Source organism: Pomacea canaliculata, linkage group LG3 (assembly GCF_003073045.1).
Source record: "Pomacea canaliculata isolate SZHN2017 linkage group LG3, ASM307304v1, whole genome shotgun sequence".
NCBI lineage: Eukaryota > Metazoa > Mollusca > Gastropoda > Architaenioglossa > Ampullariidae > Pomacea > Pomacea canaliculata.
In genome coordinates, this window is record NC_037592.1 from 39,435,335 (window position 1) to 39,460,649 (window position 25,315).

At 41.3% G+C, this 25,315-nt stretch overlaps 1 protein-coding gene across 1 annotated transcript in view; it reads right to left on the reverse strand.

Moving 5' to 3' along the window:
- Positions 1–2,537: 2,537 nt before the first annotated feature.
- LOC112559947 (short transient receptor potential channel 3-like) overlaps positions 2,538–25,315 on the reverse strand; it is a 49,936-nt gene continuing 27,158 nt past the window's right edge. Inside the window, 22 exon segments of the mRNA XM_025231459.1 lie at positions 2,538–6,154; positions 6,438–6,504; positions 6,719–6,868; positions 7,136–7,363; positions 7,562–7,760; positions 8,788–8,942; positions 9,337–9,488; positions 10,466–10,565; positions 11,491–11,618; positions 11,621–11,629; positions 12,025–12,139; positions 12,447–12,584; positions 13,591–13,637; positions 13,640–13,754; positions 15,482–15,541; positions 15,543–15,659; positions 15,812–15,828; positions 15,831–16,050; positions 16,052–16,216; positions 16,218–16,304; positions 19,508–19,666; positions 21,134–21,231. Coding sequence (XP_025087244.1) covers positions 5,103–6,154; positions 6,438–6,504; positions 6,719–6,868; positions 7,136–7,363; positions 7,562–7,760; positions 8,788–8,942; positions 9,337–9,488; positions 10,466–10,565; positions 11,491–11,618; positions 11,621–11,629; positions 12,025–12,139; positions 12,447–12,584; positions 13,591–13,637; positions 13,640–13,754; positions 15,482–15,541; positions 15,543–15,659; positions 15,812–15,828; positions 15,831–16,050; positions 16,052–16,216; positions 16,218–16,304; positions 19,508–19,666; positions 21,134–21,231 — 3,578 coding nt within the window. The 3' untranslated portion in view covers positions 2,538–5,102.

Below are 25,315 nucleotides of genomic sequence, written 5' to 3' on the forward strand. Positions count from 1 at the left end.
AGGTAAAATGTCAGGTGTCGAGCACGAAGCTTATGGCTAACTCACAGCAGTTAAGCTTGTTTTTGTGTGCTCTTAGCTAATTGTTCCATGTATAGAATGGTTTTGTCTAGCCACTTGTCATGCACTCGGAACATACAGGCATGGGTTTGTAGGTTAGCTTAATACTGCGCCTTAGTTAAGCTAGCCATATCCTAAAGACGAGTCATGCATCTGGGCTCCGGGTACATGAGGTCTGTTTGCTATATTGACATCACTTTCACTCCACCATCCCCACCAAACCCTAGAAATGCTGTTCACTTCCATCTCCATTTTGTTCCATCGATTCTGCTCTTGACAGAACCTTTTCTCACCGCATCGTTCTCGGTGTCTTGTGTAAAACTTGTTGATGTCGCACTTGCACGCGCTACATCTTCTGCTTCATGATTGAATTTTCGACCTGTAACCTGTGGCTTCGTACAGGATGTCGACTACACTCCTGATGAGAAGTGTATTTATCCTGGCTCAATAAATTATCTCGACTGTTTAGATAACTAGTAATTCAACGGTTGAATTTACACATCACTGCACCACTTCAGCATAAATTTAATGCCTCCTCCAAAAACAACAACAACAACAACAACAAAAAATCAAAAAAAGAAAAAGAACAAGACAAACTTCCTTCATGATCAACTTTATATGATACACATCTTTAATCAACGCACCACCTGGAAACAACAAGCACATACCTGCTTTTCAAATGTACAGAAAGTAATTCAGAGATATACAGGATTCTTGTAAGACCATCAGACTGTTAGGTGGTCAACAGACAAACATGTACTAGATAGGTTTTTACGGGCTCAGTATTTTGAAAAACGCACAAAAATACACAAACAGTCCAGTCCTCCTGAAATATGTACAAAACCTTACACCTTCAAAACATCACCGAGAAATTTAAATATTATTATTGTTATCAGCGCCTAGAGTGAACTATTATGATGCTGAAAACTTGCAGTTTTTCCTTCATGAACAATGTTCAGGAAATGACACTGGTACCAAAGTAATGTCCAGTGCACCCGCTTTTAAAGTCATCCTTTGCTACTATTTCCAGAGTAAATTTGGCATGTCAGCTGATTAACCCCAAATAGGAAAAAATGAATGAACAAAAGTGGTTGTCAGCTAAAAACAAAAAAGCCAACAAAATACTTATTTATCATGTGAGGAGTATTTGTGGTCAGCTGTCATCCCTGTTGAAGCAGCTGTGCCGCGATGTCGCATTTGCCCCCAGCTGCTCGTTAACCTGATGCCATTGTTCATCTCTGATGTAGAATTAATTAAGAACATCATCAGCGTGGTTTTAACTTACATGAAGTTAAAGTGTTCATTCATGATTATTAAAAAAAATCTTTGAATTTGTCTTTCTGTCATTCTTTCTCTATTTATTGATCCATCTATCGATCTACCCATCCTTGCAAAGAAGTGTTTGTCACAGTAACGGTATCCTTGCTGCTGACCACAGTTCAGAACACTATTGCTAAAGTTTATTAATATTTCAGCAAAGTGATGAGCTTAACAAAGATGGCCAGCTGAATCCTATCCTTTGTCACAACCACAAGAAGACAAATTTCTTTAAATGTAAAACCAAATTTCTCTAAAATTATTGTTCAAATATTAAACAAATATACATGTTCTTATAAAGGCTTGTTTCTAAGACTCTATGACATATTGGAAACTCTAACACCTCTTAAACTCGAAAAAGACCTTTTGGGCAAGTAGTACAGTTACTCCTTAGCGAGATGGAGATGAACAATGCAGACTGGGGTTGTATGTACAATAGTTTTGACAGTGTGGATCATTATTAACAAGTGAGCAAACTAACCTGAGAGTGTTGCTACGACTGTTAGTTTTTCATACATCCAATTCTTATACCTGTCTTTGGCAACATGTCTGCTACTTTGATGAAGAGAGACATGTCTTATTGCAGAATGAAAATAAACTAAGATATTTCAAAAGTTATTATTAAACATGTCATAAAACATGTGCGAGAAATGATTAACGATGATCACAAACAACGGTTCAATACAGCACAAGTTTTAGCTTGGAAGAAAGACCAGTTGATTACCATGTTATGCGACAATCGCACACCACATACATAATTATACTTGGACAACCACACAACACACACATTACACTTGTACAACAACACATCCCCACAATTATAACTGTACAACCACACACACAATTACACTGGTACATCCACACACCCCACACAACTAAAATTGTACAATCACACACCACACACACACACAATTACAAGTGTATAACCATACACGTACAATTATAATTGTACAACCACACACCACACACACACACAATTACAATTGTACAACCACACATACAATTACACTTCAACCACACACACAACTAGACTTGTACAACCACACACACACATATTCAACTACACATGCGCTGACAAAACCAGAGAGACATGGACATTCGTGCAAACTATACTCACGAAATCGAAACCCATCGATACACTCATTGCACATCACATTTCTCTTTCTCACACAGAACAACAAAATCAAAGATATTAGTCACAATGCATTCATAATCCTACACAAACTGCACACACACACACACACGCGTGCGTAAGATCAGTTATGCATACTTACATGCACCTACAAGTACAGGCGTACACACACAAGGTACCCGTCATTGCAAACAAGAGCCCACATTCTTCCAAGTTCTGACAATTCCATCCACTGAGCCGCCTGCTGTCTCCTGTCTGTCTCCTTGAATACAAGTGCGCTCGCTATCTTTTCTCTGTGTGTATGTGTGTGTGCGCGTGCCTGCTAGTCTAGATGTTTGATTACATGTCCGACAGTTTGCTCCTTCCTTTCGAGCGTGCCTATAATTCTGAAGGCAAACATATTTAAATAAACTGCACACCGCCATCACTCGCCAAGGGACACAACTTTTGTACCCGTTTGAAGTCTGAGATTTGTCTCCCTTTCTCCATCCTCTACGATTAAATGTGTATTTGTCTCCGCATCCTTCCTTCGCAATGAGTAAAGACTAGTTAAAACAGAATACAACCGGCAGCTGATGTCATAGTCGTCTCATCTGAAGAATGTAAGCCCTTGGAGCTGGTTTGCATACTAAATTCACTCACAAACAGTTAAAGTACACAGACAATTCACACGAATAATATTACAGGAAAAATAAATTAATATTATCATATCGTGTGCTATTATTATAATACAGTGAATTGAATACACAAATAATAAAATAGTATAAAATAGTAAAATAGTAATAATGCTCCAATAGTAAAAGTAAATAATAATAATATGAACATGCCAAACAGCAAGAAATGTAATTGGTTCAGTAATAAAGTATAAGCTTCACCTAACACTACGACTTCCCTTGAGGTTACATAATATGTCTTACAAGATGGCATTAACTGATTATTTCCACAATGAAAAAATGTAGAACACGTACGGTTTCCTTATGAAAGAAGACATAATCACTTCGGAAAATTTTCAGCTTCGAAACTTATTTTGGTGGATTTTTTTGCTCTTAAAATTATCTCTTCTGATAAACAATGTGATGTTTTCTTGATCTTCACAGGTCATGCTGACATCCCGTCCAGATATACTGGGTCATTAATAACAATATTCTATAATGAATTTCCCACCAAAAGCTAAAAAAAAAAAAAAAACCCGACGCAGCCTTGGTGTGTAGCACTGAAGCAGGTACTTAAAGTCTCTTGTCTGCCTACAGAATCCAGTTTTATGACATGTTTCTTGAAATATAGTCATCTAATTCTTCTCTTCGACCTTCATAAACCGAATGATCAACTTACTTCTGGAAGTGGTTTTCTCTGACAGCAAATCTCTCTGATAAGGCACACCAATATTAATTCTGATTCGGAAAAGAATGCAATATTTCATAATCAGAGCTTGAAACTAATTTACAGGTTAACATACTTGCAGTGAATTTTTTAAAGATTCATGCAAATATTTGTCGGTTAGTCTATTTTCATCATGAGCATGTATTTTACTCTGTGAACTTTATTAGAACCGCTTTTTTCAAATGAAAGCTGAAAGGGAAAAAAGCATACAAATTGTAGTCTGGTATCAGTTTTCACATTTAGACATGGTGAGTAATTTAAAGTCTGATGTTTCACTGTCATTATTTCAATTTAAAATAAAACTGTTCATGCCATACAATTATATTCATTATTCAGTTTGGAAATATATGCAATGGTATCATGTCGACAGACTTCAGTACCCACAAATGTTAATGGCAAAATATCAGCGCAACCTTCTGCAAAAAATGTATTCACAGTTCGAAGCAATTCAATTTTCTGTATCAATGCTCTATACTGAAGTGGAACAGACATAAATATTAACACAATCTAGGAGTATATGACTGTTTCTAAACATATTCTATCCCGATAAGACTTCTAGTTTGTTCCACACACAGCCTGGAGGTACACCGGCAACAGAGTCAACTACAACTACTGCAACGAAACTGTTGGCTTATGTTCATGCAATTATCTGTAATACTTGTAAAACATTGTCGACAAATAATTATTTTAATTATGACTGACCATAGTACAATAATGGAATTTCAACTAAAGGAAGCAATAGAATGATATTTATAATGGATGAATATTTAACTTTTTCTCAAAATCCCCCCAATTAACAAACAAGAGTGACAATCTATTTGCAACCATAGTAACGAGCTTTTGTCTGATAACAAAAAAGCAAGGGCTTAAAACATTTTAAATTTGTTTTTTTCTTTTCTGTCTTCCCTTATTTAAATTCTCTGCGATAAGCAAACTGAAAAAAAAAAACATTTTCTAAGTGAAGCTCTTAGTTGTCTTCCTGCTGACTGGGAAAAGAATTCTCATTGTTCCAAGCAAACTTTAATGTAACCATAGTGATTGGCAGCCGACCTTGACCCTACAAGGATTTTCAGCAGACTGATTACTTTCTTCTTCTGGGCCACGTTGCATAAGGGTTTGTGTTCACTTTCCATCCATAAAACAGCCCATAAAAACTGTTGATTGTTTGAAATGTATGGGTCGTTAAAAACACTCATGCAACAGGGTCCACGTGATGTCACTCTCCGACTGTAAGCAGCAACCGTTTGACATCACAGGCTACCTCCCACACACTCCACTGCTGCTGTGGTTTATGTTCATGTCCGCTTCTGAAGAAGAGAATATGACGACACAGTTGATAACACACGATAACACTAAAGTCACAGTCGCTCGACGATCGTGTACGTGTCGTGGTCGTCTCCGTCACTGTCCATGGCGTCACCTGGGTGACGTCTCTCGCGTTCGTCACTATGGTGACTCCTGTCACGTTCATTCCCACCACCACGACTGTCTCTACCGCCACCGCATCACCATCGTCAGCAGGGCCACCACTAGTCTGGGATGTGCAGGCAGCAGAGTCGCTGCTCCTGACACTCGCGCCACCTCGTTCGTCCAGAACCTTTGGGGTTCGGAACTCGACTTTGACGTCCAGCGGTGAACGAGCAGGATCGCGGCGTCTGAACGGCGAGGGAGGAGGTTCGGATCCCCGTCGGTCCCTCCTGTCCCCATCCTCCCTCGCGGGACAGCGAGCGCTGAGGCTACGATAAGCTCTAAAGTCGACCCTAGCTTTGTCTTCTTCCGGAATCCCATGCAACTTCCGGCTGGAGGAACGCGAACTGCCAGCACTTCTGACGTCACCAGCGTTGGTTAAATCTGCGCATGCGTAGGAGAGGTCTGACGGCGCGAAGGAGAAGGGGCTGCGGTGGCTGGGGCTGTGTGGAGATATCGGCCCTATAGGCGAGCCACAAGGGGAAGTGTCGTCCCTGTCCCCAGGAGTGATAATGTACACGTCACCTTCAGCACCTCTTCCTCCCCCAAGTCCTCCACGAGCTGTACAGCTGCTGCCACCTCTGTTGCCTCCTCCTGGATCCGTAGAAAAATCACCAGAGTGTATTCCTTTGAGAAAACACTTTAGGAGAATGTCCTGCTGTCTGACCAGCTGCTCCATGCGGGTCGACAAATGCTCCAGGCGCTCCGAGGCCTGCTGGGACATATTCTGGTGGACGTTGAGCTGGTTCAACATCTCGTACCGGAAGCTGGATATGTCTTGCTTGAGCTCATCGATGTCAGCTGCACAGAGCTTCATTGTCAGAGTTTGACAAGCGGCATAACTAGAGTCAATTACACAAAGAATTAATCTCATGGTCCATACAGGCACACACACACACAGATGTCTGAACCTCTCTCACATACAGACTGGCATACGTTAATTTGCAGAAAGACTACGATAGAAATTTGAACAATAAAAAAACAGAGTGATGAATATAATTAAATGATATCGCATGCAGGCTTCGGAAGCAAAGCTAGAGGGAGGAATACAGAGGTACTATAGATTGTAATGAGTTGTATTCACCTTCTTTCGTGTCGTCTTCCCGTTGTGTGTCAAAGATGAAACGCTTGACGATTCTTTTCATCACGCGCTGAAGAAAAACAGGTGTGATAAATTGTCTTTCTGATAAAAAAAACTTAGTAAAGGGCATGTGTGTATCATTATTACCTAAATGAACAACATAAATCAATTTTGTAGCGGTATCCCAAAAATAGTCCTCACCCTAATAGACTGGTGGGACGATACCAGTGCCATATACCAACCTCTCACGAAGGTTCTAGACAACCTTTGCCCTCAACACTTACCTTGTAGGTCAGGTTTTCACTGGCGTACAGGTTAGGGTCAGAGTCGTTTCGCACAAATCCATTTGTTGTTCCCATTCGTTCCTGAAACCTCTTGATCCCAGCATTGCGGGCCCCTGGGGTCTCCCAGCCCTGCTGGATCTGGGAATCCTGCTACACAGTTCACACAGTTCACACAGTTATCACACACATCGTTACCTTTGGTTTCGGGTTTTTGTTGTTGTTGTTGTTTTGTTGTTTGTTTTTTTGTTTTTTGGTGGGGTGTATTTTGTGGGTAGTTTTGTTGTTTTCGGGGCAGGAGCGATTAGTTGTAGATTTATTGTCTGTTTCTTGATTTCATTTTGTTTATTTATTGTATTATGTTGACATTGTTCTTCGTCTAACGTTTCTTTAAGAAGCACTGTTAATTATCGTTCTTACGTTTCCGTTAGAGGAAGGGAACATCTCAATGTCTTTGATTCTTCCCGGATGACCTACGGGTGGCAGCTCTTTCTTTCGGCGGAACAAGCTGCAGACACGCTGGAGAAGGTTGAGGAAGCATTTGGGGCTGGGCACGATGTTAAAGGGCACGGGCAGGGTCGACTCGCCGCTGATGTACTCCATGTACAACTTCGTGCGCGCGAACTTCCACTCAGTGTCGGCCTCCGCCTGGACAAATAACACCAATGAGGCTCAAGTAGTGTTGAAAAAAAAAATGATAAAAGAAAAGAAAAAGAAAAACGTTGAATGACATAAAAGATTCTATCCAACATAATTATATTCACAACCAACAGGATGAGGTAAGAGGACATCTGAATTCTGGATGACGGCAAATGACTGCTACATAGTAATTCTGTTCAGTCCAACCTGGATGATGTCGAAGGACCGTGACATCATGGCAATAAGCATGTTGAGGAGGACGATGACAATGGCGACGTTGTAACAGCCAAAGATCCAGTAGCCGACGTTTTGAACGAAGTAGTTCTCGTAGTCACCCAGCTCCACTACGGAGGGTTCACCACGGCCCAGCATGGACCAGAAGACCGTTCTGAAGGTGACATCAGGTCTGTGGGAGAGACTCCGGAGTAAGAAAACAGTCAACACATCGACTAAACAACAGACTGTATAACAGACTGACGAATCCATTGGCTAGCAGACTGACAGGCGGAACATTCTAGTTTTCAGTACACACTCAACAGTCTTGTAACATTGACCCTAACCGCTGATTGCCGTTGCTGATGTAGTGACTTGCTGTCAGTTTATTCCTAAGGGACAAATTTCCAGACAGACAGAGAGACAACAGAAGAGAATTCAGGATCGGATCGAAACTATTTCAATATGCGAAGGCGCGCAACAAAGTGTGAATAAGCTGTTAAGTCTTCCTGCGTCCCAAGGAGCACCATCCACACTCAGGGGCCATCTTGTATTCATACATTCTGTCTGACGCCTGTCATCTTAACAGCTCAGCTTGAAGCTACTCCTCGTCCGAGGTCTCAAAAAAAGAAAATAAATTAATAAGGCGCATGCATGCTATTTCCAACCTAGAATTTACAAGGCGTCAATAATGGCAGCAGCCTGTACTAATGTTTTTTACCCGGGCCGTGAGGCGTCAGTTGTGCGAAAAATCAACAGAATCGAAACTTCCACCTGTTTCCCCTCTTCCTTCATTCCTCTTTATTTCATTTCCCTAATCCCCTTTTCACATTTTAGACGGCACGGTGGCGCAACGGTTAGCGCCTGTCATCAATAACAATGAAGGTTGGCTGTCGTGGGTTCAGTTCTCGTCTCTGGCATGCTCTTCTTTCTCTGCATGTGGCATGTTTACAAGCCTGGCTGTCTTGCAATAATATAGACTATGCTGCTGGCTCGGCATAAACCACTAATTTCCCTCTACCTTTTCCACATCTTTGCTTTTTCTTCATTCTCTCTATCCTCTCATCGTTGAACTAGCCAGAGGCCCTTAAATGCCATGACAAGAGTAACAGTATCTACATAATGGAATTTCCGTACTTACATGCTATAAAAGTGTGACAGTTGATGTCATGACAGTAGTGACACACCTGACATGCCATGGCAGCAGTCATAATACTTACATGCCAAAGTATCTCTCGGCGATCGTCGTAACATTGTTCTCAAACAGCTCCACAGTCTTGCGGACAGCTTTAGGGTAATACCAGTACAGATTGTGCAGACCCACCAGAAAGGCCAAGAACAGGACCAAAAAGATGACACCGAACTTGAGGATGTCCTGCAGACAAACACAAAGACATCTTACTGTTATTTCATCAACAGATTCCCTTTATCTCTTTCAGTTGAGGCTTCTGTTTGTCACGTGTGGGTAGCTGTTACAGGCATCCATCAATCAAGTACATTTTATAAACTATTATCCAACATTTTGGACTGTAAGACCTGAGTTCAATTTGGGGTCATTTCTGTTTTTCTGTCTGCAATAACATCTTTGAGGTTCTGACAAACCTGCTGGGGCTAGAGAGAGGTTTACAGAGATAAAATGATGCATAAATCAACACCTGTCAGTCATAAATACAAGTTATTTTTATTTGTAAAAAGGGCATAAGAGCTGAACTTTCCACACGTTGATTTACTAGAGAAAATGTCACTTTTGACCTTTTGCCAGGACCCACCGTGATCATCCGGGCCAGCGAGATTTGCATGGGCCCAAAGAGTTCGTTGGCTGGGAGCACGAAGGACACGCGGGCAAAGCTGATGATGTTGGCGAGAGCAAACATGGCTTCTGCCACATTGTGTGGGTCGTAGCTGTTCCAGTAGAAGCGATCTGCAAACAACAATCATCCCGTCACACGACCGGCCACTCATCCCACCATCCGTCTTGCTCAACACGATCCATCTATTGCTCATCCAAGCTGTCACACCTCTCGTCTGGTTCCTTTTTTTAAACAATAATTCAAATGTTTACACACAACAAACTGATGCTATATTAACAGAAAGACAGCTTCGTGAAGGAGGACAAGATGAGGATGACTCAAGTGCCTTGTGGTCATATAATGAAGCAGAAATAGAGCAGGGCAGCAGATGTATGCTGGCTGTAAGCCTGTATTTCAATGTCTTATCAAGAGGTTTTGGCAGTTTGGGCAACTACACAGCCACACGGACCCTGGGGCCCAGCGGGTCCTGGCAGAGGGCAAACATTGTCTCTGATAACAGGCCTCGTCTTGGGGCGGGAGGAAGCCCCTGCAGCCATGCAAAATCTTTTCTTGTGGAACAAAAATAGCCATGCGATCAATTCCTGTTGTCAAGAATCGGAATCAGCATGATGGACCTCTTCCTCGCTTGCTCGCTGGAAAGTATTTGGCACCAGGCTCGAGCGAGGAGAAAGGGAAACATAAAATAACAAAGCCAATTCCATTATTGCAGAAACTCGAAATGCAGATCTTTCTAAAGAAATGGTAAAGTAACTTTTGTATGTACGCAAATCTTCAGACAGACAGACAGACATGCATCTGACTGTACTTGGTGAAGCCGAGAGATATTGAATGTTTGACAATGAAGGTTTATTAACACAGCGAGTACAGCATATTGATGACCTGAGGAACCTTCAAGCTCCATTATGGGGGAAGACAACCCGGGATGTGTAATGCATTTGATGGAGGGTGAAGGTGATTGGAAATTCGATTCAAGGTTCTTACGATTCGTTAATTTCACGCTTGCAGACATACAGGGTACAGGGTACAGGGTACAGGTACAGGGTACAGTTGACAGACACAGGTAAGACACTCGCTATGTCCACGTTACCTGCAATCAACCAGTACAAGCGCTGCTCAGGCTCCGGTCTGCCTTCGAACAGATCATTCCACGGTTTAGCGTCCACGAAATACTCCAGGGAGAGATTCACCTGTGGACAAAACAGACAAACATTCTAACTCGAACTCTCCATATCTGACTTTAATTTAGTATTAAAAAATAATTGTACATATCTCGTATATAAATATATATCAGGCCGATGTTAGATCAATATGGTTCGGTGGTGGTGATGGTGATAGTGTTGTGTGAAGAAATTAATAATAATAATAATAATAATAATAATAATAATAATAATAATAATAATAATAATAATAATAAGCTAATTTGTATAGCACAATATCTCAGCCGAAAGGCAGGATCATTGCCCGGAACAGGACCAAAGAAATAGTAACAAAGATGTCAACGATTCCTTGTGTTCTGACAGTAAATAGTAAACAATGCAGATTTAACAGGGACGACTCCGGAAAACAAGTGACATCAGGAGAATGTTGAGAAGATGAATAAAACTCTTGAAAATATTATGAAATACTAGAAATGCTTAAACAACTCAAAGATGATGGTGACTTTGTACACGGCTACTCCAGGTCGTTTGAAACACTCCAGACTGGAATCCAGTCAACAGCTTCAATCGTCTCGCACTTCAAAAGAACAGTGTATACAACCCAGCTGCAGAACACACGATGAGAACAAACAAGAGAGAAGCACACGTAAACATGAAGACTTTCATCCAAATCGAAGCACGTCACACGGAGAAAAAACAACAACAAACGAAGCAGGGGCTGATAACCTCACTGTTTATAAACGAAGGGACATAACTCTCAAGTAGGTGTGTGTGTGTGCGCACGAGTTCGTGCTACCTGGTACTCAAGAAAATAAAGATAATTTTTAAAAATATATATCATTATACGGATCTATCAACATTTTGTACACTGAGTGAAAAGAACTTCAAAAACTCACATAGATCACAGTATTAAACAGGTCAGAATGTCACGTGGTGAAGCATCTAGGGGACCCACCATGGTGATGGTGAAGTATCGCAAGGTGAAGGATGCGACATACAAGCTGAGGACAGCTGTGTCCAGGTAGTTGTACAGTGAGTCAAAGTAGTTCAGCAGGCCATCTCCATACAGCTGCTTGACCTCTGCCAAACCATTCCTGCACGACACACAAAGGTCAAGGTATCAGAATAATAAAAGTGATTGTCACAAGATAGATTTTCTGAACCCACTTAGTCACGCTCTTCCCTACTACGGATACGAACCTACAAACATTATGATGGACAAAAACATAAAATCTACACTCATGTGAACTCAGGGGTCATCAAAGAAGGAAATACAATCAAACATCTAACTAGGACAGGAAGTGATTGTACTAAATATACTAGAGACGAGCACTCCATTGTCAAAAACAGAGCTTGAAACACAAAGAATGACAAGTGATGACATACTCGAATAATTGTAGATGACAAGAGCTACAGGCACTCAGTTGACAATTAGCAATGATGGAGAGACAGTCATTCAACCAGCACGCAGACAGACAGACACACGTACCAACAATCCATATTGACATCAGAAGATGAATAATTTCTGGCTGGAACGTGCGGACAACAAAGTCGGCTGGCCAGACTCCAGTCCGGTTACGGAAGACTTCATAATGAATATACACCTGCAAAGTATTTTTTTTTTTATAAAAGATTAAAACTTTCACCCAATAATTAAAAATAAACTACAATTTGATTTCATTAAGATGCTAAAAATCTAAGAACTATTTCTTGATATTGAAATATCCAAGCAAAAAGAAACAGAAAAAAATCTTCCTCCTACCCTCACCTTTTGAATGTCTAAGGTAGTGGAGTACACAAACTGTCTCGATCTGAGGATAATTTTTATACAGCAAAATTAAATAGAAATTATTTTGCACCAGATAAATAAATTACTGTTATTTTCCTTTTATGTACAGTTTTCTGTCTGACCTGTGTGAACGTGGACAAATTTTTGTGCACAGAAGGCCACTCCATGGCCGTAGAGATGAGAATCATGAGGAGGAAGGTGATGAAGGACATGGTCTGGCCAATGAATTTTACGCAGGGACACCTGAGAAAATCTCCCACCTGGCAAAAAGGAACAAATATGAACATGTATATGTTGACATGTTATGCCCACTCATAAAAACATACACAAAATATAGGCGGCATTTGAGAGACGTGCGCTGATTGGCTGTGATTTGTTTGCAGAGAAGGCTGAGAGCTTGTTGATTGGCTGTAGACTACTTGACAGATAGGACTGGAGGTTTGTGTCAAATATTGGGGAACTGACAAAACCTAGGACCTAAAACAGTAAAGCAGTTGTCAGTCAATGATTCACTGACTGTTGAGGAAAGGCGATTTCACTAACATTCATGTAGGAAACCTTCGCCACGTGGACAACAAATTTCCATCGGGTAAGCCCTCGGCGCCAGATCCAATGAAATCCAATATGGAGATTATCTCCGTCACGTAGTCTGAAGTGGTCATAAGTTTCCTTCTGGAACCTAGACTGAGCAAGAAGATGAAATTGGTGTTGGTGCCACGGAAACAGAGCCGAGGCCAAGACCAAGGAATGATGGGGTTTGGCGAGATGGACATCGGGCTTTAGCGATGTGCGCGTGAGAAATGTCACGAGATTTTCACATTTTAAAACGTGTTTGCTAGAGTGCTTTTGTCACGTAGTTAGGGAAAACAAGGGAAATCTCTAGGAAGACCTGTGAAAAAAGAATACTTTTGTGTTACTAGATTAATCAGTTTGAAAGGAATGTAGGGAAGATTTCAACAAATGTTACCGTTCCCGCAAAAAATAATAAAAAGAAAATCGACGAATGTACCATGTACTAGTGAAAACATTACAAGTATATACTATGAAGCGGGTTGATGACAAAAATACTTTCGTGGGAGGTTGATAATACACACAGACTGCTCAAACTCTGACCACATCCGTACACTGATCGGGTGACTGATGAGAGACGATGATGGTGATAGACATGCACTGACAGGTGACTGATGAGAGACATCCACTGATTGGACACTGATTTAAAGCATCATTGATAGATGACAGGTGACACACACTAATGGGACGACAGACCTTTGTTTTGGGCGCAAACCAATAGCAGATGGCGAGGACGGGGTAGAAGATGTGATGAGAATGACGATGACTCCTCGCTTGAACCAGTTGGACCTCTCCAGTGTCCGCAGGTTGGCGTACCAGATGCTGACCAGCTTCTGCTGGCAACTCGGGTGGGCGACAAACTGGGATGAAAGACGATGGTAGACTAGTCATCACAGCATTTACAGTATTTGTCAGACATGAGCTACACATAGACAGGACAAGACACGGTTCAGGAAACATACATTGCAAGACTAGAAGATAAGAAAAATATAATGTATTCTGTGTAGGAACAGATTAATAAATAAAACCTTTTTATTAGCACTTCCACGACAGCTAGAAGACCAAATAAAATTCAAGAAGTGATTTACAATTTATTTTAAGGTTTGTATAAAGTGTTTGTTTTGTTGTGTGCGTGCAGAGGAAATATAATTTATTATAATTATTTTATATTATTATTAATAGCCTCTCACTCTCGCCAAAAACAATCCATATAAAAATAAAAACAAGTCAGTTTGTGAATTTTTCATAACAACTTTGTCAAGTATGCTTACAAATAAAAATACAATCAGCTTATAACAAAAATTTTACATAAGATCGTCGCGTGCCACAGATTGAGTTTTACAAATAACTGTTATCACAAATATAATCTTCATCCTTTTATACCAGTGAGAGCTTGGTTGTGGACTAATAAACAGAAAATGGAGAAGGAGGTATTCATAAATCCAACACAATAATCCCTGCAACATGTGGCTGTCATGCCAAAGTGATCAGGACATCGACCACCTGCTGTACCAGGGGACCTGCACGAGACACAAACTTGCTCCAACCTTTCAAATAAAGTTTTAAGCTGCACCGGCAGTAAAAACAGTTTTTGATTGCCCTGAACTTGAACCCGCTGCCACGCCGAGTATTGAACCAGACGGACATGATGTTAATGCATCGAGAATGATGTTAATGCATGAGTGTACATGCTCGAGAGACAGACTCCGTAGGACGAGGGGCCATGCGTACAATTCCCTGCATCTCAGACGTAGACGAGAGTTATCTCTGCTTGGAGTAGCGTCCCTTTGTATTAACTATTTAATTTTTTTTGTCCCCCCTTGGAACGCACTTAGTGTTCGTCATCTTATTTGCTCCATCGTAGTTTGAAATGCAAACAGAAAAGCCTCCGGGCACGGAATACGAGCTGCCCGCTGGGCTATTTACACTTTAATCATGGAATGTTTGCTTGCAAGTTCGCAAAGAGCTTCCGTGGAAACAACAGAAGGTAAACAAAGAGACAAAAGAGCTAAAGTAAGCACTGGGAAACAGGTAAACAAGCGCCTGCTTGCTTCTAAAGCCCGCACCACGAACCTGGCCAGGAACACATGTGCAGGGTAGGGGTGTAAGGGATGGTGAGGAGGGAGGGAAAGAATAGGCCAGATGGTGTCAGAAGAAATGAAGGGAAGGACGAAAAGGGTAAGGCATGAAATATTAAACAGAAATTAAAGAAAGGAGAGAATAAACGAATTAATGAAGATGGAAGGAGAAAATCGTGAACTATTAAATCCAACGGACATAATAAGACAGGCGGAAATGAACAAAAATATGTATAATTAAATTAAATGGCAAGCCAAAACCAAAAAAAAAAAACAAAACAAGAAAAAATAAACAAACAAACCAAACAAGGAAACAAACTAATCAGGACATGGAAAAGAACAAAGGAACAAAGAAAGAAAAATAATGACAAAAAAATATAAAAGAAAAATTGTAAAAAGTAAACAAACAGTCAAACGACCGGACGAGGAACACAAGACCTGAACGTAAATGGAACGTAAATATCACGTGTCCAGCCGGTCTTGCAATGACAAGAGACTGGACCACCCACCCGTTTCTCGCGGTAGCGGATGGCCAGCTTCAGTCTCGCCAAGAGTTCGTAGGTCTCCTGCTTCGCTGTCAGCACCTGTCTTGTTGATCAGCACCTGCAGCTCATCATGGCCGCGGATCTTGTCCAGCAGCTTGACCACGTAGTCGCTCAGCTGGTCAGCCAGCGCCAGGTAGTCCGTCTGGACAACGAAGGATTCAATACATCAGCAGTCTTGCAGCTGGATGTTGAACATGAAGCAAAAACAAGAAATAAAAATGTCTTCACATCTAACATTTACTCTTGGACTGCCTCTTCCCTTGCTTTGTCATATTTTTGCCACCTGTTTCTCACCTTGTAGTACTTCTCCACTTGGCCACCTGTCGCAGCTCTCTGGCCAGCTCGAAGGCGGTGAGCACAGGGTCCTTGCTGGACAGCGAGATGTAGGCTCCACTAGCCAAGCCCTTGTAGGCGTTCAAGCGGGTCTTGGCCAGCCGCAGCTGATCAAACTCTAACTTGTTGGCACACTCCTGGCAGTTACAGTAATAGTGATGAGGCTTGGGGATGGTCTCCCCTCGCAGTAACAGCAGCTGGAACGATCTCGAACTGGTTTCGCTCGGCGGCCAAGATCAGGGGCGTGATGTCGGAGCTGAAGGGCGAGTCCTCGCTGGTGGTGGTGTAGAAGTAGTCGGTGGCGCCGAAACGCTTGTTCTCCTTCTTGATGTGGCAGTACTTGGGATGCTTGAGGATGGTCTCGGCGAATCTGCTCGTGCCCGGCGCTGATGGCCTGCAGCAGCGCCTCGTGGATCGTCGACAGGTTGCAGCGGTCCAGCAACAGCTCCACCACCTGCGGCCAACAGTAATGGCGACAGCTACGTCAGCACAACGTCTTTACGTCAACAGCTACACCAGCAGTTGTGTAACAACGAACTAAGCCGGTATGTCTACAGGTTATTTATGTAAGCAATGACCTAAACATTTTAATTGCTAGTAGTAAGATGTCGAAGATGGGAGAGGTGAGGACACCATGAAGTAGGTGAGCAATATATATTTATCCAGAAGCTTTGGTCAAACAGCCTGTAATTTCGGAAAAAAAGTATTTCTATTTATTGCTTCGTCCATATTTATTGACTGTCCATACAATCCTGACATTCCAACTTTCCGACTGCTCTGTAAGCAGTTATAGAATGGAGAGAAAAAAGTGGGAGAAAAAGTTCTAAGCTCGTCGCCTTGACTTTATGGTTTTTTTCCCCACTGACATTAAAACTAAGGTCTTAGGAGAAAAAAATACAGCTGCAAAATCGTGGTGGATGTTTATAGGAAAACTAAACTTCCAGGACTTTCAAAGCTCCATGTCTGGCGCGAGAAGCATAAACATGGTGCAGGCAGAGTATACTTCTCTGAAAGCATGCATCAGCTCCCTGTGTTCAAAGCAGGTGCCAACATGTCCTTCTCCACCCTTCGCAGGATCCACACAACACTTTGCAAAGTCCACTCAGAACATTGCAGGATCCATACAACACTTTGCAATGTCCACTCATCTCCCTTGGAGGATCCATACAACACTTCCCTAGGGTCACTCATCCCTTCGAAATTTACACAGCTCCCCACATTGTTCTGTATTCAGCACTCCAGAAAATTCACTTAGTAGCCCACTCTGTAGATCCCCTAGTTTTGTTTTTTTTTAAATAATAAAATTCTCTGAAATGATAATATTTTTAAATTTTTATTTTATACCGTTTTGAACTTTCTGTTTAGTTATCTAAAGTGTACGCGACCTCTGAATGGACAAAACATTCAAAGTAACACTCGTACCTGTCTGCCTCGCCCCGTGGCAAGCATCTCTGCACACTGGAAGCTGTCATCCAGCATCTGGACACGTCTGTAGGTAGGACAACAACAGTCTGACATATCTAAGTCGTACAAAAGCTTTTGGACCAATCGATTCATTGTGTGTAGCCAGAGGGTAGCTTCCAAACTACAGAGAGGATACAGCGGCAGACGAATCCCATCAGGCGAAGAACTGATTCACGGATCCTGCGTGCGATTTCTCTAATTATTCCTCTCATAGCAATGCGATATTTATTTCTCTCATTATCGACATTATTGATAATTTTTGTCTTCTTTTTCCATCAGGTTTTATGTAAAAACTTCTGATGTCAAATTGGCATCCCATTGCTTCCGTTAATTGTTTCTTTAATTAAATTTTGACTGTGGTTAACGGTTCCTCCTGTGACTGCCTATGACTGGTCTCAAGGTTAGACACTGACAATGATGTTGCTAATAATAATAAAATAAAAAAGGGTTTTGTATTATACTTTTTGGGGGAATGCATGCTATCCTATACTATCCAGAGCGTTCTATCCGATGCTCATATTTCTCTGTTTGTATATTACTGGTAGTCCCCGCATAGTTATGCTCTTACACTATCAGTGAACAAACCTGCTATCGGATCTCCTATTTAATTACATTGATTTCATTATCTATTTAATTAGATTGATCAATGTTTCATATAACTGTCATGTGGGCACTTCGCCAAATATCGACAGATATTCATCCATATTTCTTAAAGGGATTGTAAAGGCTAAATAAAACTAAACTGCTTAGAATCTGGTAAAGAGTAGGATCAGCTTGAATCTCGTGTATTTTCGTGTCTGTTCATGTGGAAAAGTTGAATGTATTATAGGATGTTGTGTTGATAAGAGAAATTATACGTGACTCTTTCGTCTCTCTCGTCCTCCGATGATGTCAACTTGATCCCAGCTGATGACATATGGTTGGACATTGGTCATAGCCATCTTGATTATCACTAAAAAAAAATATATATATATATATCACTAACCCAACTAACCTCACACCACCGATCACTTGAGCTCAAGTCCTTAAAATGGCCGACACTTCCTGTCCCTCGCTGACGTCACACAGCACACCACAGCCTCTACTATACCTTTAAACATATTGCTTTCCTCATCCATTTGGTGCTATGTTTATTTATCCTTTCGACATTCATGTTTACTGTTGGCATCACCACACTAGCTCTACATTAGCCTCGTTTTCGATGCATGTTTACGTGACTCAGTGCTGACAGTTTGAAGTCAGTATGAACACAAGGTTGTAAGAAAACTGTCTTCAATAGTCAGACGCCGAAAGCGATATAATGGAGGCAAATGGATGGACAGGAGGGAGGTATGCTTGTTGGCGAAGTTTTCGTAAAAGGACCGAACACAAGAAAGAAAAATGAAGCGGTAGGCAGACGAATGGCAACAAAAATCGAGTTAAAGTTAATGGAGTTTGTTGCCTGGAGACCTGAAGAAGGAAGGCGACTAGATAATGCAGAAGATGGGTTCCGTCTCTTCTTGGAGTCTGGTAGATACATGATGAAGGATAAAATTGCTACCAATGTAAATAGAAACAAAAGAGGAAGGATTGAAGCGAAAATGAAAAACGTGTAATTTTGAGGTAGAAGCATAGTCACAAACTAAAAGGAAAGAAAAAGGTAAATTGTAAACTGGAGACCGCCTCTTTAAGACGGAAGTCGTATAGACATCCATTTCCCCTGATGTTAACTCACATTATTTTGCTAAAATTACAATCTCATTAATACAAAAAAAGACATCCTTAATCATAGATGAAGTGAGACGGAAAAATACAACGACTAGTAAATAAAGATGCATAAAAGGACGAAAAGGATGATGGATGGATAACAGATAACAGATTAAAACAGGAAAGATACACAGATAGAATATCTTTTCCTCTGTGTGTGTGTGTGTGTGTGAAACTGTAAGAAAGAAAGATGGTAGTTTTTATGTCTTGCTTGAATTCAAACTTGAATATTTACTGAGCAGGCCAAGCAAGGTGAACAGGAACAGCCATTATCATTTTCACAGATTAACATGCGACATGAAAAAAATTAAATTAAATAATAATAGAAAAAATCCCGATAGTAAATTGTTTGGAGTAATACACATCTGAGTTATGAACATCCGGACTGACGAACGAGCTAGCATAAAGCCTGTTAAGCTTAATTAGTCCGATGTGAGTGGATCTTACCTCCAGGTGTTCGTTGCCAACAGCCAATCGGAGAGGCGTACGTCCCAAGATGTCGCTGTAGTCCACGGAGAAGTTGGCGTTCTCCTCCAGCACTCGGCGCACCGTGGGGATGTCGCCGAACTCTGCCGCGTAGATAAAATCTTCCTCCAGAGAGGACAGCTGTAGAGACAACGAGTATATAGCTGGATAATGAGAGAGGACAGCTGTAGAGACAATTGAAAAAAAAACTAACGGAACGTTGGGGACATCGTTGAACATTTCAAGACTAGTAAGTCGAATAATGTAGTTCTTGACAGTTCAGTATTTACATTTTATTTCTACTCTCATCTCTCACGTCTATGGTCTTTGCATTAACATATATCCTACTGAACTGTTAAGAGTTACAAAGAATTAGATAAATGCATTGAACAGGAAAGTACACACACACACACACTTACACATACACACAAAGAAAACAAATGAGAACAGCAACATGCGAATTAGCATCAATTAGGCGAAATAAACCAGGCAGGGCGGAGAAAAACATTGGCTGGAGCATCGGCATTAATCACAGATGGCATTAGTCTGTGTATGATCTCCCCTATCGACTGGAATATGACGTCATTTCCGCTAACGGCAGAATAACAACACATCGTCTCTTTGTTTTTTACACTCCTCGTCACCACGCATGACATTAAACATCGATTTTATGAAGTATGAGTGAAAAACAAATCTTCATTTTGCTTGTGTACATTGTTTTGTGTACACGATGTAGGTAATGTTGTTTGTGTAGACATGAGTGTCGGTGGGTGTGAACATAAGGGTATGTACACACGTGCATGTGTGTATGTGTGTGTGTGTGAGAGAGAAAGATTGTATGTGTCTATGTGTGTGAGAGAGAGAAAAAAAAAAGAGAAAAAGAGTGTATGTGTCTATGTCTGTGTGCACGTGGCTAGGTGTTTGTGCACGTGCACGCCAGCACGCACTTTTTTATTTACCATCGTCTCAAACCTTAATACCTGCTTTGTACATCAACAAAAAACCACGGGAGGGAGGGGAACAAACAAACTCAACACGTGTAGACCATTTAATACTTCCCCTGTTTGTTTACACAAGATGAAATAATAATAACAAAATATGACAATCAATCCCTTCCTTTGTTCTTATTGTTCTCAACTCCATAAAACCTCTCCATTCCAAAAAAAAACAAAACAACGTTTATTTGAATGTCAGTGTAAACGATGGAAAATGTTGATTTGCCCCACAGCCTCATTTCATCGCCGTGCTTTTCAGTGAATGAAAAATTCTTCCTCCTTCAGTGTTCTCTTCAGCGTTAGCTTTAGTTTTGTTTTCACACCGTGTTTTCAGTTCGTTCAAGTTTTGTTTGTTCACAACGACTGTGGTGGGTGTTTCAGTTGATTCAGTCACGTGTCTGTGGATGATGAACATGCGGCTTGCGTGCAGCGGTGTGCAGCAGACGGTCGTCGTGCCGCAAGCATCAGTCTGCCTCGGCAGCGCAGCAAACGCCCTCCCTTCTGTCTATCGCTGTCTGTTCCTCCCTTTAACATCTTCCTCTCTTTTTGGCACCACATCCCCCTCCCAGTCCATCCCTCTCTCCCCTCCCACCCCTCCCTCCCTGCCACTTACCGATCTATTTTTGTCGCTGCTGAGGTTGAGGCGGGAGGCTCCTCTCTTCTCCCGGGCCACCCTGGGAGCCAATGGATCACCGTGGTCATGGTGCCGCACTGCAACAGATAATATCATACAGCTTTTCACCTCCTTACAGACATCTTCTCTCACTTCAAACAAAAATGCTGCAGCTAGCAGCACCACACTTGACTCCTTGCAGTTGTTTGCAACACAAAGCAGGCTGTACACATCATTGCCTATCCTCATAGATGTCAGCATGCAATGAAGTATGAATCCTCCAGAGCTTTCTGGCTGGACGGGTAGATGGTTTACTCTGTGTGCAGAGGAAGGTGCAGGGAAGACAAAGCCCAGTCGTTTCCTTGCTTGATTGTTTACTTTTCTCTTAGTAAATCGGGTACAAAAATATGGGTGGGCAAGGTGTTAGAGGGGAAAGGTCAAAGGCTGGTGAGAGTCTAAGCTCGGAAACCTTTGTGATATTTCATGCTGAGTCATCAACTAAGCAACTAAGATTATTTCATCTGAAAACAGCTAGCCATGTAAACCTATTCTCATTCAAAAAAAAACAGCGTTCCGAGATGAAATCTGAACTCTCTTTACCCAATCTTCACTGTTATTGGTGACAGGCGATAACCATTGCATCACTGACCCCTATGTTTGTAGCGTGGGTGAATAATAATTTGTATCCACACAAGAATTACTAAAAACATTCTATTACCAAGGTGTACATATAGTCTATACGAGCCAAGTTTTAAGTGTTTGTCATGAGTCTACCCAGTTTTCATTTTCTCCGGAGTTGCTGATTTGAGGAGTAAATTACTATGAAAATTATTTTCTCTTGTCTTTCATTGTTATTGGTGTCATGTGAGTTTTCATCTCGTAATATATCGCAATCTCTTAAAATATCTAAATTTTTATTGCATATCGCCTTAGAAAGACAGTGATCACAACTTACTCTCCATCTTTTGTCAATATTATAACTTCTTTGTCTTATTAAAGCTCTACTTTATGACAACAGGAAATTATCTTTGAGTAGATAGAATTACTTATTACAGACATACAAACATTCCTATTTACATACAGTAAGAAAGAGGATCTTCACGTATTGATTACAAAACAAATAATGTCTGTGCAAGATGATTTCATTGTTGGGTGTTATCAGCATCAACAGCTTTTTCATGTTTTTGCCAACAGACACATTAACACCAATCTTGGGGCCACGCAGGCTCTCGGTAGAGGTCGCCGCTATCAATGCATTTCTGCTTATTAAATGCACTTAACCGGAAAGGATTGCGACTGAGCCCTCATCACCAGAAAGGACACTTTCAGAAGATCACTGAAGTGTTAGGCCAGACGTGCCCTGTCACCATAGAAACCAAACCTCTTCTATTCTGCTTTCTTGGTTTTTCCTCTTTTTTTCCCTTTTCGACGTCCTTCTCTCTCTCATTCCCCAACCCTTTAAATCCATCTTTGCTTCCTGCATCTTTTTATGTTTCCCAATCTCCAAGGACAGATAACTTTGTTTTCCCTCTTTCCTGTTGAGAATGCAGGAGCACTCTGTCTCGTTACCTTCTCTGGTTACCTCCCTTAGGAAGAACATGTCCATTACAGGATGCTAATTCACGGACCTCCGTCCTCACAGCTACTGATAGTTACTAATGGCCCAGCTCCTACTCAAGCATCACTCGTCACATTCTAGAATTTTCCCAACAGCTGACGTTTCACTTGAAAAGACAGGGCAACCTTTCTGAACTAAGCTTTGTGTGTGTGGCCCACTGGGTCCATGGTGATAATGTTAGTTATCATGCGTTTTTCTTTTTACCGGGTTTCTCCTGTTTGAATGCAATTGTTGAACTCTCAGAAGAGCGTGTGAGTGTGATATAAGTGTAATTCATCGTTAAACAAACATCTTGCCTAACATCTTCACAAACAAGTCTGGGTTTCAAAACAAACTGATTCGTCGAAATCATGCAAATTGAACCTTGATTAAAGGAACACAAAAAATCCAAGAAAAGAAAAAAAAAATTCTGTGATTTCTGGAATTTTCGGAACATATGGATTCTGACTTGGCAAAGCATGACGTCACGCCCTCGCAATATAAACATGACTTGGCAAAGCATGACGTCACGCCCTCGCAATATAAACATGACTTGGCAAAGCATGACGTCACACCCTCGCCATGTACACAAAGCATTACATCAATCATCCACCCGGAATAAACTTGACTGTCAGTTAACGTGTTTCGCTGTTTGTTTGAGACCTTGACCTGAACTCTAGGCCAATCCTGCGAGCTGTGTCTGCATGTATATATATATATAAATGTTCGTGCGTTGGTGTCTTTATTTATTTATTTATAGATATCAACAGGTGTGGCAGCATGGATCACGTCACTTTTTCTCTTGTTTTCCTCTCCATCAGGCAGACAGCCAGACTCATCCATCGCCCAATACAGCAGCTTTCAGCCGCGGGGGGTAGTTTACTGAGATAAAGAAGACAATAACAATAATCTTGTTTTTTATTTATGTGGAGGGGATGGTGGACATGGGTGGGGAGCGGGGAGAGATTTTTAACTGTGTGACCTCTCATCAGGTAATTAAAGCCTGCGCTCAGCAACACCTAACGGGTTCTTATTTGTTATCGCCGGCCTGTCGTCAGTTTTATCAGCGGGAGGTTCACAAGGAAACCCTGTTAGTTGAAATGACAGTTTGTCAGGAGGTCTACAGGGCCTGGCAAAACCCTCCATCACTTGTAGTCCTCACAGTCCATACAGTACAACCACTTATCTAAAGTGGACCTGCGCAGTGAAGAACCACCTCAACATTATACAACTTACTTATGATTAATATTGTTAATTATACAATCTAGTAATTATACAGGACCTCAACATTCAATATTTTATGCTTTATAAGCTTTTCGTTCATAAAAAGTAGCATGTAGTTTATTTTTCCAGTCACCAAGATGAAAAACTATCAAATTATTTGTTTAAAAAAATTCCGGGTCCATAGTCTAGAGACCGTTGGAGCAGGGAGTTGTAATTGTTTAAGGTAATTAGGACAGAAATTGGAGCTCAACCTTTTTGGTCGCCTTATACACTGTCTGAAAAATCCCGGGCTGAGGCGAGTCTAGGAAACAGCAGCCTCCCAGTCCAGTCTCCCGCAGCAGCCAGCAAGCCGCCTCCACTTAGCAAGTCAAATTTTCTGACAAGGAGAGTGATCTGTTTTTTCCCTTAAATGTTTGGAAGCTCCCAAGGGTTTAGCTTCTTCAAGCAAATTCATCCTGAGTGTTGTCCCTTCGACTTTCCATGCTTTAGGCAATCATTGGTATCCAGGGCAACGAAGACATTTCCAGCAAGGCACGAGTTTGCATGCTTTATATAATTATATAAATAAATATTAGTTTTCTTTTACTGGTTGATTATTTTAAATGTTATAGTAAATGTTTTCAATATATTGAATAGAATTGTAAACCTATGACTGTAATCAAGAGAAAATTGCCAATGAATTCTCCCTAAAATAGCATATGTTTTTATAAAGATTACTCTTATCAATACTCTCTAGACACAATGAAACTCAAACGAAGCTACATCCTACAGTTTCTTCGCAAAATGGAGGAGTCATCCATCAGGGCGCAAAGGTCACCGAGGGCAAGAGTAACGACCCGAGAGTGGGAAGGTAATAAATGGTGTGATCGATGGACAGTGGCAGAGTATGCATCAACCAGTGAGCTTCTCCTGTCATTCTGACCATATTTCATTTAACAGTTGCATAGATCATGGGTGTTACACTGGTCTGCCCTCGAAACTTTGGTCGACAAACCTTCCCCTTGTATGTTCGGCTGCCATGTTCTCCTGACTTGACTCCACGTGGCAGTCCAACACTTGCCCCATACAGTCAAGTCTCCTCACAGATAAATGTCCATATAAGCATCTTCGCTGGTCAATGAAAAGGTACAAGTTCATGTCGGACCCTCTGTCTGGCCGCTGTCTATTTGATTTCATTTCATGTTTTTATTTCTTCAGTGCACATGCAAAGTTTCTTCTAACTTTCCGTCTGGTCATAATCTTCCTTATAACAACATTACCACACGGCTATGACCGCAGCCCCAGGAGGTCAAAGATCAAAATAGATTATTCATATCTCTCAGAAACTAAAGGCGACTGATATAAGTTTGGATGTCAAACTT